General features: G+C 35.2%; 1 protein-coding gene across 3 annotated transcripts in view; it reads left to right on the forward strand.

The window, feature by feature from the left end:
• LOC150102888 (uncharacterized) overlaps nt 1–17,314 on the forward strand; it is a 327,651-nt gene that overhangs the window by 241,006 nt on the left and 69,331 nt on the right. For all 3 annotated transcript variants that reach the window (XM_090398187.1, XM_090398188.1, XM_090398185.1), the window contains one exon: nt 204–333. In XM_090398187.1, coding sequence (XP_090254313.1) covers nt 204–333 — 130 coding nt within the window. The remainder of the gene's footprint in view (nt 1–203; nt 334–17,314) is intronic.

A 17,314-nucleotide genomic window follows, 5' to 3' on the forward strand; every position in this document is an offset into this window, starting at 1 on the left:
TTTTTGGCAGTAATTTTAAACCCATTTTTAAAATTTTAATTTTAATTTAAAAAACACAAAGCATATTAATATGATTTCACTAAGTAGTAAATCCTGAATTCTTTGCACTTGATATACAATGTGGAATTTTTATTTGAATTGCTTGGTTTCAGAAGAATCTTGTAGATCAGGTGAATATTCAGAAAATTAATTTTGTTCTATAGGAATTATTTGGTGATGTTGGTGTGGTAAATAATGCCCAGCTGCTACAATCAGGAACTGCATTGGTGATATATTCTTCAAAACAGGAAGCACTTCAGGCTTGTGAAATCTACCATAATAGATTACTCGATGGTAATTTTTTTTAGCAGTAGGTTTAACATGAAATTGAGAATTTTTATCTTCAAAAAAACTTTTTTGAAGATAGAAGTCTTCTACATTAAGAATGTTCATATAAATTAATAAAGATGATAGAATTAAAGCATAAATTTGACTTTGAAATTTAAATCAGAAAATTATTAAAAATAGTTTCACATTTTCCCTTCACAATGAATGTAATTAAACTGTTCATTATTTAATGCAGTTTGCATGCATATATTTTTTATATTCATTTTCTCACAAACAATTAGCTATGAAGAAACAAAGAATCTGCCTTGTGTTTCTTGAGCAGCTGGAAGCTGTGGTCCTTTGGAGAAGATAGTGGTATCAGGAGAATGTGGTGGAATGGTGGCCAGTTTAGTGGCACAACAAATGCAAAAACTAGAGAGTAATATTTAAAAATAGTTAGTAGTTTCTTGATGCCCAGTCCCAAAATTGAGAATAGTATTCTGAAGTTAATCATGTTTTAGGATATATGTAAGGTTAGCAGTTGTACAGGCAAGACTGGTATCTTGAATGGAATAGGACACCAACTTTTTTTAGGAGCATCTAGCAGTGTCAGTTTGAGAAGAAAATCTTATCTTACTAAAATGTGAGTATTGTGAGAGGTAAGGGAAAGTGTATTGAGACCTTTCTTGTGAGAAACAAGATAAATGCTAAGGACATCAGTGTTAAGAGATTGGTTATAAAAGATCTTCAAAATTGATTCATTTGAGCACTTAAGACCTGTGTTATATTGTTTTTATACTTGGCGATTCACAGACAATTTATCGTGGAAAAATTCATTGAGAGAAAAACTCATCGAGAGGAAAACTTAACGCTGGGAAAATTAATCAAGGAAAAAATTCGCTGAAAGCATTATTCACTAGAAAATTGAAATGATATTGCATTGATACCGATCTATGAAAAGTAAATGCCGTGCAAGATAAATTTCACAAATTATAGTTTTTTATGTATTTATGTATTATTTGTTTAGATTTTAATTAATTTTCATATTTATATTCATTTTACAATGAAAGTAATATATTATTGATCAGTGAGTTTCTTAATTTCTGTTTCGTCTTAAAAGTTGTTAATACAATCGGTTCTCTTTTTATGCAGTAGATATGTTCCACAGAAAACCGCATATAAAAAATCGCACAAAAAAGACCTAACTTTCATTGAAAAATTAGGGATCCGTTCCATAATTTTCTAAAACTTTATAAAACCGAAGCAATGAATTAAAATAAACCTAAAATCGTTTTAAAAAAAAGTTTATAAAAATTCAGGAAAATAAGAATGCCTAAGTTTGTTTTAAAGCTTTATTCATTTAATTTTATTGAAAAGTAACATTTTTTTTTACATTTTTTCATCAGAATTATCGTCGCTATTAGACAATATTTGGCAACGTTTGCGAACTGGTGCGGAATCACTTTCATCACTAGAAGAGATAGTCAGCGCATCAGATCTGTATGGTAAAGACAATGGTTCTTCACAAACAGAATTAGCTTCATCCTCTTTCTGTGCTGATTTTTTTCTTCTGACAATGTAATCAGTGATTAAATTTTGCAATGATGATTGTACTAATTTTTTATACAGCTTGCGATATCCCGACATAGTTCTTCAGCTCACTTTGGAATTTAAAGGCTCGTTCAGAATTTGTGTCATTAACAAGAAAATGATTTTCCAATTTATTGCATAGTTCAAGACCTTCTCGAATTATATTTGCAGTGAGGGGGACAGGTTTTTCTTCCTCTTCACTATCGTTTTCTGGATCTTCAATGATATCTAAAGCTAATCGATATCCAATAATATCATCGTCACATAAGGTATTATCCACAAGCAATTCGTCTACATCGTTCTGGCTAAATGTATCAAACCCTTCTCCACCAATTGTATGTGCCAAAATAATGATTTCAGCTGATAATGTAGATGTTTGAATGGTTGCACTGTTTACAACACATCCAGGCCAAGCTGTTTTTCCAGCAGGTATTTAAAGTTTGTACTCTTATTTCAGCGATGGCAGATGCAACATGATTTAAATAGTCCAAAATAGAAAATTTTTTCCAAATGTCAGTTACTGTTAATGATTTATTTTCTAGTTTATCCAATATAAATTGAAAAGTGTGCTTAACGTAATATTTTTTAAAGTAGCAGTTATGCCATGATCTAATTGATGAATAACGCTGTATTGTATATTTGAAGTACAACACTACCTGCACATTTGGATGTTCTAAGTGCGAATGACTTGGTGCATTGTCAACAATTAATAAAACTTTAATATCAAGAGCATTTTGCTTCATATATGTTTCCACTTCTGGTACAAAGCAATTATTGAACCATTCAGTAAATACAGCAGTTGTTACCCAGGCCTTTGTATTAGCCATCCAATTTACCGGCAGCTGTTTTAGATCTTTGCCTTTTAGAGCACGTGATCTTAGAGATTGATTTACTAGGAGGGGTTTCAACATTCGATCCCCTGTGCATTGCTACAAAGTAACAATGTTACTCAATCTTTGCTTGCTTTAAACCCACTTGCTTTTTTCTCAGACTTTGCGATGGAAGTTCGACTAGGCATTTTCTTCCACCATCTTCCTGTAATCTTCAAGTTATGAAGTGCATTCCTGTTTAAAAACCCGGTTAGCCATTCTTTGCTAGCCATAAATTCTTTATCAGCTTTGAAGTGGAAGTAGATGACGCCACTTGCTTCATCTGTTCATAAAACCAAAGAGCTTTTTGTTTAATTAAATAACCACTTATAGGAATTCTTCTTCGAGTTAATTCTTCAATCCAAATTACTAGCACTTGTTCCGTTTTTTTTCTAATAAAGCATCTCTTGAGTATGACGATAATTTGGCACGTTGTGTGAGCTTTCAGGTCTTCGCTACAGCACTGTGATTTCATCCGTCCACATAGCTATTTCCACTCCCTTCACATCATCTTAAACACAGGCCATACGCAGTGAAAGTAGCTCTAGCCAGTGAGCTTCAGCCAGCCTTTACAAGTGTGCATATTGGTTGGGAAAATTAAGTTACATCCAACTTTTCATGACGATGTTATTGACAGTTCATAAAGAAGAACCATAGGGTAGAATTTGTATACAAGTAGCTAAATTTAAAAAGATAAAATATCATTCGTAAAATAAATGTTGTATTTGTATGATTAAATGTACATAAATTTCTAAATACAGTCTGGTCTCTTTTTATGCGGTAGATATGTTCCACAGAAAACCGCATATAAAAAAATCGCACAAAAAAGGCCTAACTTACGTTGAAAAATTAGGGATACGTTCATAATTTTCTAAAACTGCATAAAACCTAAGCAATGAATTAAAATAAACCTAAAATTACATAAAAAAAGTTTATGAAAATTCAGGAAAATAAGAATGCCTAAGTTTGTGTTAGAGCTTTATTCATTTAAATTTATTGAAAAGTAACAATTTTTTTTTTTACATTTTGTCATCAGAATTATCGTCGCTATTAGACAATATTCGGCAATGTTTGCGAACTGGTGCAAAATCACTTTTATCACCAGAAGAGATAGTCGGCGAATCAGATCTGTATGGTAAAGGCAATGGTTCTTCACAAACAGAATTAGCTTCACCTCGTTCTGTGCTGATTTTTTTCTTCTGACAATGCAATCAGTGTTTAAACTTCGCAATGATGATTTCACTAATTTTTTATACAGCTCGTGATATCCAGACATACAGTTCTTCAGCTCACATTGGAATTTAAAGGCTCATTCAGAATTTGTGTCATTAACAAGAAAATGATTTTCCAATTTATTTCACAGTTCGAGACCTTCTCGAATTATATTTGAATTATATTCACTATCGTTTTCTGGATCTTCAACGATAATATCTAAAGTTAATTGATATCCAATAATATTATCGTCAATTCGTCTACATTTTTCTGGCTAAATGTATCAAATCCTTCTCCACCAATTTCATGTGCCAAAATAATGATTTCAGCTGATAATGTAGATGTTTGCGACACATCCAGGCCAAGCTGCTTTCCAGCATGCATTTAAATTTTGTGGTCTTATTTCAGTGATAGCAGATGCAACATGATTTAAGCAGTCCGAAATAGAAAAATTTTTTCTAAACATCAGTTATTGTTAATGATTCATTTTCTAGTTTATCCAATATAAATTCAAAAGTGTGCTTAATGTAATATTCTTTAAAAGTAGCAATTAAGCCTTGATCTAATGGCTGAATAATGCTTGTTATATTGTGTGGAAAAAATACTACCTGCACATTTGGATGTTCTAAATGCGGATGACTTAGTGCATTATCAACAATTAATAAAACTTTAAAATCGAGAGCTTTTTGCTTCATATATGTTTCCACATCTGGTACAAAGCAATTATTGAACCATTTAGTAAATACAGCATTTGTTACCCAGGCCTTTGTATTAGCCATCCAATGTACCAGCAGCTGTTTTAGATCTTTGCATTTTAGAGCACGTAGTCTTAGAGATCGATTTACTAGGAGGAGTTTCAATATTTGATCTCTTGATGCATTGCTACAAAGTAACAACATTACTTTATAGCAATGCATCATAGCAAGCAAAATTAAATTTAAAACAAAATTTAAAGAAAAAAGCAAAAATTAAAGCAAGCAAAGATCGAGTAACAATGTTACTCGATCTTTGCTTGCTTTAAACCCACTTGCTTTTTTCTCAGACTTTCTGATGTAAGTTTGTTGGGCATTTTCTTCTAAAACAATCCTGTTTCGTCAGCGTTAAACACTTGATCGGGACAATATCCACCATCTTCAATAATTTTGGCTAATTTCTCTTGAAAATTTTTGGCTGCTAATTCATCTGCTGCTGCAATCTTGCCTCTAATCTTCACGTTATTAAGGGCATTCCTTTTTAAAAACCCGGTTAGCCATCCTTTGCTTGCCAAAAATTCTTTTATCAGCCTGGGAAGCGGAAGTAGATGGCTCCAGTTGCTTCATCTGTTCATAAAACCGAAGAGCTTTTTGTTTAATTAAATAACCACTTATAGGAATTCTTCGAGTTAATTCTTCAATCCAAATTACGAGCTCTCGTTCCGTTTTTTCTAATAAAGCATCTTCAGTACGATGATAATTTGGCACTTGGTTTTGTGCCAGAAATGACAGATTTTCTTATTGCGACTTCATTCTTTTTAATTTCTCTTATAGTAGATTCATCTAAATTAAAATGTTTACCAATCACTGTAGATCCCTCTCCTTTTGTTAAGCAATCTAAAATTGCAGTTTTAATTTCCAAAGAAATTGCTTTTCTTTAGTGCTTTTTTTTCTCCATTGGATCAAATTAAATCTTTAAAATAACAATTAGCAAAATTTAGACTTTCGATAATAAAAAGACAAACACTTACTCGCATACAAAATTAAACTTCATAAACACTCACTGCTTACACGTTATCACGTTATGCCAGAATGTGCTGCAACACTCCGTTCAATATGTACAACGCCGATGAACGAATAGGTCAACAACATGCAAAACCATGTGCTTTATAGGTAAAATTTTCCAACTGTTTTAGAAGCAAAATAGTTACCACTTTAAAAACTACAATGATCATAAAAGAGAATTTAATTTTCCACCGTGTAATAATAAACAATTCATCCCAAAATACGGATTAATTACCCCAGGGTTTCCCAAACTGTGTTCCGCAACAAGTTCTCCTAGAATTTGTCATTTTAGTTTTCTAAGCATTTTTCATGAATAAATATTTTATAGTGGAAATATTCTGAGGAGAATAATATTCGTGAATATGTTGAAAAGCTCAGACCCAGAATGTCTAAATACATCTGTGTAGCAAATGTTAGTGACCAAGCCGTGTATTTTTAAATGCAGAAGTATTCATGAATTATTGTTAATTTTCACACATCGAAACTTTTCAACATTCGGGAAAGGGAATACCGCTGCTTATGATCGGTCATAAAAATTGCCTGCAAGCTGATTACAACAATGGGCTGGGTATCCTCTGTTCTCAAAACTGAATGAAATAACATCTGTGTTGCAAATGTTAGTGACCAATCAACAATATAAAGAAGTATAAAGAAAATTTTTCCACTGAAATTGAAGATCAAGGTAGTCTGTATCCGGTTATCAGATCTAGTAATACTTTCTTCACAAGTTCGTATTGTAGGGTGAAAGTGCTTGTTTTGAAACCGTAGTGCCATGCTTTTTTAAAAGTAATAGGCCTACAGATTTAAATTTTAATATGAATAAGAGACAAGGGGCTTTGTTTAATTTTGGTGTTAAGAAATCTCTTATTGAAGGTTTTTGTGACGCAGCAGATAGTGATTCATCCACCTCCAGTCAACAAAGCGATCTCCAGGATGTACAAAAGGAGAGGGAAACTATCATCACACGGGAAAAAGTCTGCATTCACTCGTAAGTACTTATAATAATATTATACAATTTTGATGATCAGAATGGGATATGTCAATGAATATCAGCACAAATTAATTTAATGATGTTTATGTTTAATTGTTGTTTAATTAATAATTAATGATCAATTAATTAATACATTGCAAAGTAACCAAGGTGTTCCATGGAAATTTCAGGAGTTGTGAAGTGTTCTGTCATAGGAAAAGTTTGGGAAACGCTGGATTACCCTATTATCAGAATGGATTCTCCTTCTGTTGGCATGTGCAGAAGTGTTGAAAGGTCTTATATCTTGAAGTTATGCAGCGCATAACTTCAAATCCGCATAAAAAGAGACCCAAGTGTATGTAGTTTTAAATGGTCAGTAATTCATTATTCCGCTAATCAGACTTCAATCACACCTCTCACTCCCTGAATGATAACAAGCAAGCATGTTATCATTCAGGGAGTGATAACAAGCAAGCATGAATTTCAAGACCAGCATTTGCTCCTGTCCAATATCATATCATGTACTTGATCAATGATTTCTGGTTGTGTTGTTACACTTTTTGGACGTCTCTAACGTGGATCATCTTAGGCTGGTACGGCCATGTTTAAACTTGGCAGCCCATGAGTCTTTTGACCCCCTGGAGGTGTCACATAATAATAATAATAATAATAATAATAATAATAATTTCTTAATTGTCGAACACGAAGGAGAATGTTCATGAATTTCTAAACCTTCTTTTACGAAGAATTTTATAACTGCACGATACTCAATTTTATCCATTTCAAGGGATACAGATAACACTTTTGCTTCAGACAGCTGTATAAAACAAACTACTTGATAGAATGACTTTGCAATTTCACATGGATGCTTATGACAGACTTACCAACTTAGAAAAAAAAAAAATTCTTGCCGATAGTGTTGCCATCTATGGTCGAGGCCAAGAAGGTTTCAGAACCCCCTCATATAATCGAAATATTATTATTATTATTTGACACCTCCAGGGAATCCAAGTACTCATTGAGGGAAGGCACCTGCTCTACAACTCTGTCTTCGATATTAAATCACCCATTGACTGCAACACCATTAACCGCCACCACTATTGGTATTTCCAATGCTAATCACAAATATCCATGTCCACGGTGGGATTTGAAACCTCAGCCTTTTGTCTGGAGAGCAGATATGCTATCCACTCAGCCAACCAGGCCTGGCTATTTCTTAATTTTTTGTAAAAATATTTCTTATATGTGACATATTTCTTTTTTTTTTCACATATATCTGAGATAAATAACTTTATACCGAAAAAAATTTTCAAAAAGCTAAATATAATCAAAATAATAAATAATATATAAAATATTTCTTAATTTTTTAAAATATTTCTTAATTTTTTTAAAATATTATATAAAAGAAGTATATTTTTTTAAATATTTCTTATATAGGAAATTTTTTTCACGTATATCCGCAATGAATTTTCATGTGATTAATTTTCCTGCAATGAGTAGTCTCCACGATGAATTGTCGGCGATCAATTTTCCCGCAATGAACTGTCCGGACACATACTTGGCTAGTGTCTGTACCTCCAGCATGGCAGTCCATGCCTAGCCTGGGCTGGGGGAAAAAAATAAAATTGGCTTATTGCCAATTCTCTCTTAGTTCTCTCTAAAATAATGGAGCAGGTCATTATCTGTAAACTTCTTCAATATTTTATAGGACTATTAAATAATAAGAGGCCACTAGTAGATTCTGTATTATGGTAAATGGGGGAAAAAACTAAATTACTTGTGATTTGTTGATACTGCTTTTTTAGGAAAGTTCAACAGATGATCACTGAATTGAATGCAGAAAGTAAAATAAGAAAGGATTGAATATAAACAAGAAAAAAGCAAAAATATTGTATAATAAATAAATTACCAAAAAAGCCAGTACAAATGAAACACCAGGAAATTAACATAGTAACCTCCTATGTTTATCTAGGACAAAAGATCACAGTAGAGGGTGACTGTAAAGAAGAAATTACAAGTAGAATTCAACTTGGTTGGATAACATATAATAAATTTAGTTTAATCCTTTATCCAAGTGTGAGCAAACAAAGTTTGCACCTGAATATATCTTCCGGACTGAGGAAAGGTAGTGCAACACCAGGCAACTCGGAGCAAAGGTGGACCAAGCCATCATCACTCCTATCTCAGTATCTCCCATAATGCAAAACACATCTCCTTGCGGATATGTATAATGTTATGCAATAAGGGAAGGGCCACTGCCCAGACCGGTTTCGATTTATTGAGGTCTCATCAGTGGGAGCCAGGCCCAGAGGTGGAGATACCAAGGCAGAAGCAATGGAGAAGTCATCTTTACCTATAGGAGTTGTCAAAAGGTGTGCCACCTTATTATTAAATTACTCTGGATTTAGAGAAAGATGTTGAAAGTTTATTTTCACGAGACCTCAATAAAGGTCGAAACCGGTCTGGGTAGTGGCCCTTCCCTTAATGCATAACATTATACATAATATTGAGGAAAAGTAGTGCAACAACCTTTGGAAAACACCATGAAACACTCAAAATAAAACATCCCAATTTGCCATAAAAGAAAAATAGTTGACAGTTGTGTACTTTTGGTCATGACACAGGGAAGTGAAACATGAAATTTGACTAAAAAATTTACCAACACGTTGAAGATTACCCAGAGGAAAATGGAAAGAACGTTACTTGGGTCAGAGCTCAGAATAGGGTGAGAGACATAACAGCCATTAAAAGATTCAAATGGCAATTGGTAAGTCATATTAATAGAAGTAATACTCAAAAATGGACAAAGTTGATATCAAAATGGTATGTAGAGATGGAAAGAGCTACATGAAGACCATAGAAACAGTGAGAGGATGAGATAGAAGGAAGGAACTCAGTGGCATAGAAGGGCTCAAGATAGGAATGAGTGGAGGACTTTGGGAGAGTCCTTTATCCAGCAATGGACAGAAAATGACTGATGATGCACTGTGAAAAAGTTTTAACAAACCTTTACTTTGTAGTGTTTCCTAGGCATTTAGTAAGATTTTGCATAGAGAGGACTGCATAGCAGATTTCTATTTATTGATCTTCCTGTAATAATTATGTGTATTCTTTCTGAATTCTATTACCCTGCTATGCCTTTGCTTTCTTTTTTTATGATGCTGTAATTGGCGGCTGCCTCAACTATCAACTGCCACCATTTATCAGTTTCTACTATATCTTATTTCTCACATTTTATAGTCTAATAAATTTATTTGTTTTAACAACTGTGCCAGTTGTTAATTGGTATAGACGAAGCACTTTGATTAGAAAGACCTGGCTTCCCATCCATGTCATGAGGAACCTTTATCTGATCTCTTTCGATTCAAGGTGAGTTAGCAAGTCTCATACAGAGGTAGGGGTTTTTTTCTCCCGGAAAGTCGGATTTTTCATCCCTCAGTACAGGCAAACCAGCCCCATGAACACATGCTGCTACAGTCAAAAAACACAAACTTAATCCCTCATTGGTAGGGCTCAACCAGTCCTAAGGGACAGTCGAGGAACAGGGGGAACCCCACACGAATAAAATAATATCTTAAATCAAAAACAAAGCAAATATTGTTTATATTCCCCGCTTAGACTAGTTGTGGCTTAAATATACTTCATATAATCATATGCAGTTTCGAATTTTTTAGGACAGTGAATTGACAGAATCAGTTCAATGTGTTGTTTACAAACCATTTAAGTTAAACAGAAATATGTACAGAATGAGTGACATTCACATATATACACGATGTCATTGTGATTCACTTGCTAGTCTCAATTTGTTCTAATCTAACCTTAGTTCTAAGCTAATTCACAATCTAGCATAATATTAATTGAATATAAGGACATAACCTTGGTTAAGCCTAATTCACCATTAACCACCTCACCGGCCATTATGGATCAAATACGCATCCTCATACGCTTCGTATCCATCATATATTTTAATGTAATATCAACGGTATTACAATTCTAATATGCACTTCGAATCCGTGATAAACTTGACGTCTATAGACGTCATGGCTGGTAGCGTGGTTAATATGCATTATCTCTTAAACATAGGCGCTTGACATATATTCTTGTCCAGTATTACAACTACTTACAATTCTTGTTCAGCAGACAGTCTTTCACATTAACCTTTTGTTCACACATAATTCTTCCTCTTATCTATCTTTTCTTGCTGACATGTTCCTGTTTTTCCGCTAAATTTCTTTGTTGGGGTTGTTGACTATGCCTTTCCTTATAGGACCCTTAACCTGGCAGTGATATAGATCTCCTTCCCTTCAAGATGAATGACACAATATTTCTTGCACGATGATGTACCCACTTTAGAAGACTCAGAACCCTTGACACTTCTGTTTAGAATTCTGACAGCTATTTTGCTGTGACGGGGACTCAGGTAATAGAAGAAATAAAAAAAAAAAAAACCTCAGAGAAAATTCCTTCCTAACGAATTGCCTTATATAGGCCCTGACTTCCCTTGTGTGCATGCGCACGTCTCTTGAAATTGGTCGCATATTTACCTTCTGACATGCTGACGTACTTGACATACATTCTAGTTCAGTAATACAACTACTTACAATTCTTGTTCGTCTTTCACGTTAACCTTTTGTTCACACATAATTCTTCTTTTTGTCTTTCTTTCTGCTTGCTGACACATTCCTGTTTTTCCACTAAAATTCTTCCTTGTCAGAGTTGCTAACTATGCCTTGCCTTATATTGAGTCTCCAGGTAATGAAAAAGCTGGTTGTTGATAACCTCCATCACTTTTGAAAGTATTGAGTTGGAAGCAATGAGTCAATAGTTAAATGGTTGACTTTTATCTTCCTTTTTGGATAAAGGCTGGATGCAGACTTGCTTCGATGCTGTTGGGTAGATGCTAGTAGAATATGATATGTCAGTTCTGGAGCACAAGTCTTGAGCACATTTGAAGGAATACCATCTGGACCAGGAACCTTATTAGTATCAAGATTAATGAAGGTTTTTTACTGTCCTTTTGACAAATATTTGAGCTAGTACGGTCTGGGCAGTAGTTGGAAGAAAAAACTGATGCCAAGAGGTCCTCCTATTCCTTTGGTGCAGTTACCGTGGTACCATCAGGATGCAAGAGTGGTGGCAACAGGGAAGGACATTAGTTATGCCCAACAGCCTTAGCAACTGATCAGAAAAATTGGCTACCAGTCGTGCAGGGAGCAAGTTTATTGCATTTCATGCTTATGGAATCAACTTAACTTTTTTTTTTTTTTTTAATTTTTTTTTTGTTGCTAAATGAAACCTGTTTTGTTGCTAAATGAGAAGCTAGGAGTTTTTAATTTGTCATTGAACATAAGCTGCATTTTTATCATGGACTGTAAAGGCATATTTTTTTGAGAATCAGGGCTTGGATACAGGTCAGGAGGTTTGCAGTGGAATGGAATGAAGGTTCTGATTCCATTAAGGATTATTTCAGTTCAGTGCAAGTGCGTGGATCAAGAGAGTGAAAGCAGTCATCTGACCATAGAAAAGCACCATAAAAATTCTGCTGTTCATTGGTTGACACAATTATAGTGCCATATATATAGCAGAAATTTGAAACAAAGACCCTTGTACTCTTTCACTCACATAAATATATCTTAAAATTATGGGTCAAGCGTTTTCTGATTTTGTTTTTAGATTGTCTTTAGAGAAAAAGTTGGAATATTTTATCCATGAGATGTCAACAGTTGAAGAAAGCTGACTAATCTGGTCTTTAAATTTCAAAATTCACACTCTTGAGCAATTTAACCACTCAACTGGTCACACAGATCAAATATATGTGCTTCGTATCTATAACTTTTTTTTTAATAATATCCAAATGTTAGACTTCAATGGACACTTTGCATCCATGTAATTATGGACGTATATATATTTTCAGGCTGGTATGATAGTTAATCCCATGGAAATGTCTCAGAAGATAGCATCAGTACATGTTCTTTCACACAGTCACACATAGATGATAATCCATACCTGTATTTTATTATAGATACATTTAGTATCTGTTTTCACAGGAACCAAATGTATTAATGATTTATTTCACAAGCTTTACTGTTTTAGTGATCAATAAGAGCACAGTCCCACTGGAATATTCCTTTTCTACTTGACAGTTATCAAATCCATAAACACGCTGTATGGCTTTCCTCTCAGTCCTCAACTGCAAAGAATCAAAAATACAAAATTTTTCAATAGGAACTAAAATAATGAAAACACAGGAAACCACCATTTATTACTAGTATTAATTTCTTTATTCCTTAAGAAAATGAATAACACCTCTCCCCCCTTTCTTTACCATGTGTCTTTTTTTTTTTTTTTTTTTCACTTCTCTCTACATATATTTTTTTCACGTGTTCGTCAGATGTTCCACTCACATCATGATCTTTATTTTCATACTCTGTATTTACAATCATTATGACACCAGGCAGGTGATTTCACAATATCCGGTTTCACAAACAGTAAAGAGCAGTTTAATCATTGTGGGCACACTACATGTGAGTGGTATAATCAAAACTGGATTTTTACTTGGTGCATATTTAATATATTTAGCAGGAAAACATTGTGGATATTTTAGTTCCACTGATGAAAGAAGTTACATATACAGTTTGCTGATTTAAATGAATTCTCATAGAAAGGCTTACACATTGGTTGCACATGATTACTAAATAACTTAAGGAATTTGCACGTATATTGGAATATAAATTAAAATAAACTTTAATATATACTTCCTATATTTCGGCAACGTCACGGTGCCATGTTCATGGGAACAAAGATTAAGACATGTGCATGCAGGCACTAAAAACAGCAAATGAGGTCGAAGAGAGGAAACTACTGTTTTTCCTTAAGTCCTGATGGTGCCCCCTAGTGGGCTATATTAGGTATTCTTGGCTGTTGGGCTGAAGTTCTCAAGATGTAGGTCTCCCAAATTTGGGGTAGTCTCATGCATCCAAATTTGTTGAGGATTGGCATGTTTCTTAGGGCTGAGGCTGATTCTATGAATAGTCTTTCAAATTTATACTTGCTGCGGTGGCTTTCTTCCACCGTATTCTGTGGCATGTATCCAGAGCACGGTCTACAAGCCCAGAGTGGCTGTACTGGTGAAACCAGATGTAGTCCTTGTGTTCTGAAATTCTGATATTCGCTGTCCTGCCTGTTTGGCCAAAGTAGGACATCTTACAGCTCAAAGGGACCTGATATACACCAGGTAGGTCTATGGGAAGTGGTTGGTCTTTAGTGGAGCGGATATGGGATGCCAATTTTCTATATGGTCTGTAACAAGAGGTCAGGTCATGTTTATTCAGGATTTTGGTAATTTTTTCCGAGGTGCCCTGGATGTAGAGAATGGTGATGGATTTAGAGTAATCTTTTTTGTGAAGTGGGGGGGGAACTGTGGTTCACTGGTTTTAGTAATCAACACACCATCACACATAAAAAAAAAAAAAAAAAAAAAAAAAAAACCCAGCCCACTTCAAAACCAGTGTAGAAAACCTTACACTCCAACATACTGACGTAATGGTCAGTTTTGACGTCTCCTCGTTATTCACAAATGTCCCACTCAAGGAAACCTTAGAGCTCATCCAAGCCAAATTTCCTCCCGATATCTCAGCCCTATTTCAGTTCACAATGAACTCATGCTATTTCGTTTGGCAGGGAAAATTCTACAAACAGATAGAGAGGACAGCCATGGGTTCAACCTCTCTGCACCCTTGCCCAACTTCTTTATGGAAACTTTTGAAGAGAAAGCCTTAAACTCTGCCCCACAAAAACCTACCATACGGCTTTGCTACGTTGATAATGTGTTCGCTATTTGGCCACATGGCTCTGATACACTCCTCTCCTTCTTAATGCACTTAAACAACCACTACCCCAGAATCAAGTTCACCCTGGAAAAAGAGCAAAACAACAGCCTCCCTTTCCTAGGCACACTAGTCACCCGCCAGCTTAATGGAATCTTGGTTTTCTCAGTTTATAGAAAACCAACCCATACAGGCAGGTACATTCACCAACAATTCCTCCTCCCCCTCACAACAATATGGAGTTATTAAGACACTATACAACAGAGCTAAACTAATCTGTTCAAATGACAATGCCCTAACCACTGAACTAAATCACATCCTTAACACTTTCTCGGCCAATGGCTACAACCTCCCAGAAATACTAAAACCAGTAAACCACAGCCCCCCCCCCCCCTTTCACAAAAAAGATTACTCTAAATCCATCACCATTTCCTACATCCAGGGCACCTCGAAAAAAATTAACAAATCCTGAATAAATATGACCTGACCTCTTGTTACAGACCATATAGAAAACTGGCATCCCTTATCTGCTCCACTAAAGACCAACCACTTTCCCTAGACCTATTTGGTGTATACCAGGTCCCTTGCAGCTGTAAGCTGTCCTACTTTGGCGAAACAGGCAGGACAGCGAATATCAGAATTTCGGAACACAAGGACTACATCTTGTTTCACCAGTGCAGCCACTCTGGGCTTGCAGACCATGCTCTGGATACATGCCACAGAATACGGTGGAAGAAAGCCACAGTAATACACCGCAGCAAATATAAATTTGAAAAACTGTTCATAGAATCAGCCTCAGCCCTAAGAAACATGCCAAACCTCAACAAATTTGGATGCTTGAGGCTTCTCCAAATTTGGGAGATGTACATCTTGAGAACTTCAGCCCATTGGCCAAGAATACCTAATATAGCCTGCTAGACAGCACCATCAGGACTGGAAAAACGGTAGTTTCCTCACTTCGACCTCATTTGCTGTTTTTAGTGCCTTGATGTACATGTCTTAATCTTATGTTCCCATGAAGATGGCAACGTGACGTTGCCGAAATATAGGAAGTATATATTAATGTTTATTTTAATTTATATTCCAATATACATGGTGAATTCCTTAAGTTATTTAGTAATCATGATTTAAATGAAATGTTTCTTTCCATTGGTGACTACAATGCGAGTCTGATTAGGCTCAACATATTCGCTGTATTCTGCCTCTAGTAACAGTGAAAGCACCATTGCTACATTCTATTTATATTTGAATAATGTTCAGACAAACAACTTAAAATCGCATCAATATAACAATACCCAATATACCTTTTATTCTAACTTTACTAATGTAAGTGACAAATTATATAAAGATGTTTAAATTGATTTAAGCATCTTTACACAATGCTTTTTGGCATCTCCAGAATCTTTGGCTGAGATTGTTTGTGTCAGGAAAGGCTTGAATTGTAGGCCAGCTCAGGAAGAGAAACTTGGTTGTGTTTGGTAGCATTATTGAAGTTCACAAGGTTCTCTTCATCCCACTGTAAGGTAGCAAAGCAATCAAAGTTTAGGACATAGGTTATGGAAGATCTTCATCTTTTGACCATGCACTACAAGGTTTGTCTCTTCAAAAAGATTGAAGTCAGCAATAGCAGGTCATTTATGTATAGTAAGAAGAGAGTGGGAAAAAATGTAGAGCTTTGAGGTAGTCTGCCTTGGTGGGGAAATCTGAAAGGAATCAATCTACTAGGACATTTTGAATGAACAGAGGAAATGGATGAGCCACTTGCAAAAGGTAGATGCAAATACCATAGGATAGTAGTATGCTGAGCAGGTCTCTGCTAGATCTGATCACCTAGACCCAGAAATGTCAAGAGCAACCATGTGAGTTTCTCCAAAGGTGAACATTTCTTGTAAAGTGGAGCTGCTTTGTCTTTTTTATCATTGCATATATTAGAGGAAATGAATGATGCCAGTTAGTTAGCTTTATCCTTGGGTGATGTTGCTGGAAGTAACATCGCCCAGTAAAGAAATAAATAAATAAAAAAACTTGGAATAGGGTGTAGTCTGTTACTGAGAGGAGAACTGACAACTGACTGTTAGGCGGACTGTCTTGGCATCCCTTCCCACTTGATCAGTGAAACTGGAGAATGGAAGCTAGTTTGAACTGTTGAATATGAATTCTCCAAAAAAAAGATGACCTCATTATTTAGCATTTTGATTGCAGAGAATTAAGCTTTAGAGATAGGTAGTCAAAGAGATCAGAATTTGGAAAGCAGTAAAAATGGTAAATTAATGCACCACGGTTTTTAAAGAAATTTTTAGCCCAAGCAGATGAAACGGGAATTTACTGTTTCCTATTCTCTGGCTATGTGATTTCTGATGAATCCATAAGTACCACCCTTGTAGCTGAAGGAATTGCATAATGTGTAGCTTAAGCATATATGGGGACAGAAGTTTTCGAAGGTGAAGTTCAGGATTGAGGGATTCTAATAAGTCGCCCTTCATTGTGTGTGTGGCAAGGAAGAGTTTAATAAAGGGTAGGAGCATGTAGTAAATGACTTGGAAACATACTGCCTTCTTCTTCTTGCTCAGTCTCATGTCTAAGGACTATTGATCCACCATGTCTCTCCATTGCTTTCTGTCTTTTGTTGCAGCAGTGACCAACTCCAAAGTAAGTCCAGTGATCTTTTTAATCTGGTCCAGCCATCTTGGTTTTGGGTGTCCTCTTTTTCATTGTCCTGGATGATAAGTTTTTCCAGGTTGTCATTTTCACATCTTGAAATGTGACAGAAATATTTGAGGATTC

This window comes from Typopeltis vanoorti, chromosome 9, assembly GCF_054136105.1.
Source record: "Typopeltis vanoorti isolate ZY-2024b chromosome 9, IOZ_Tvanoo_1.0, whole genome shotgun sequence".
Taxonomy (NCBI): Eukaryota; Metazoa; Arthropoda; class Arachnida; order Uropygi; family Thelyphonidae; genus Typopeltis; species Typopeltis vanoorti.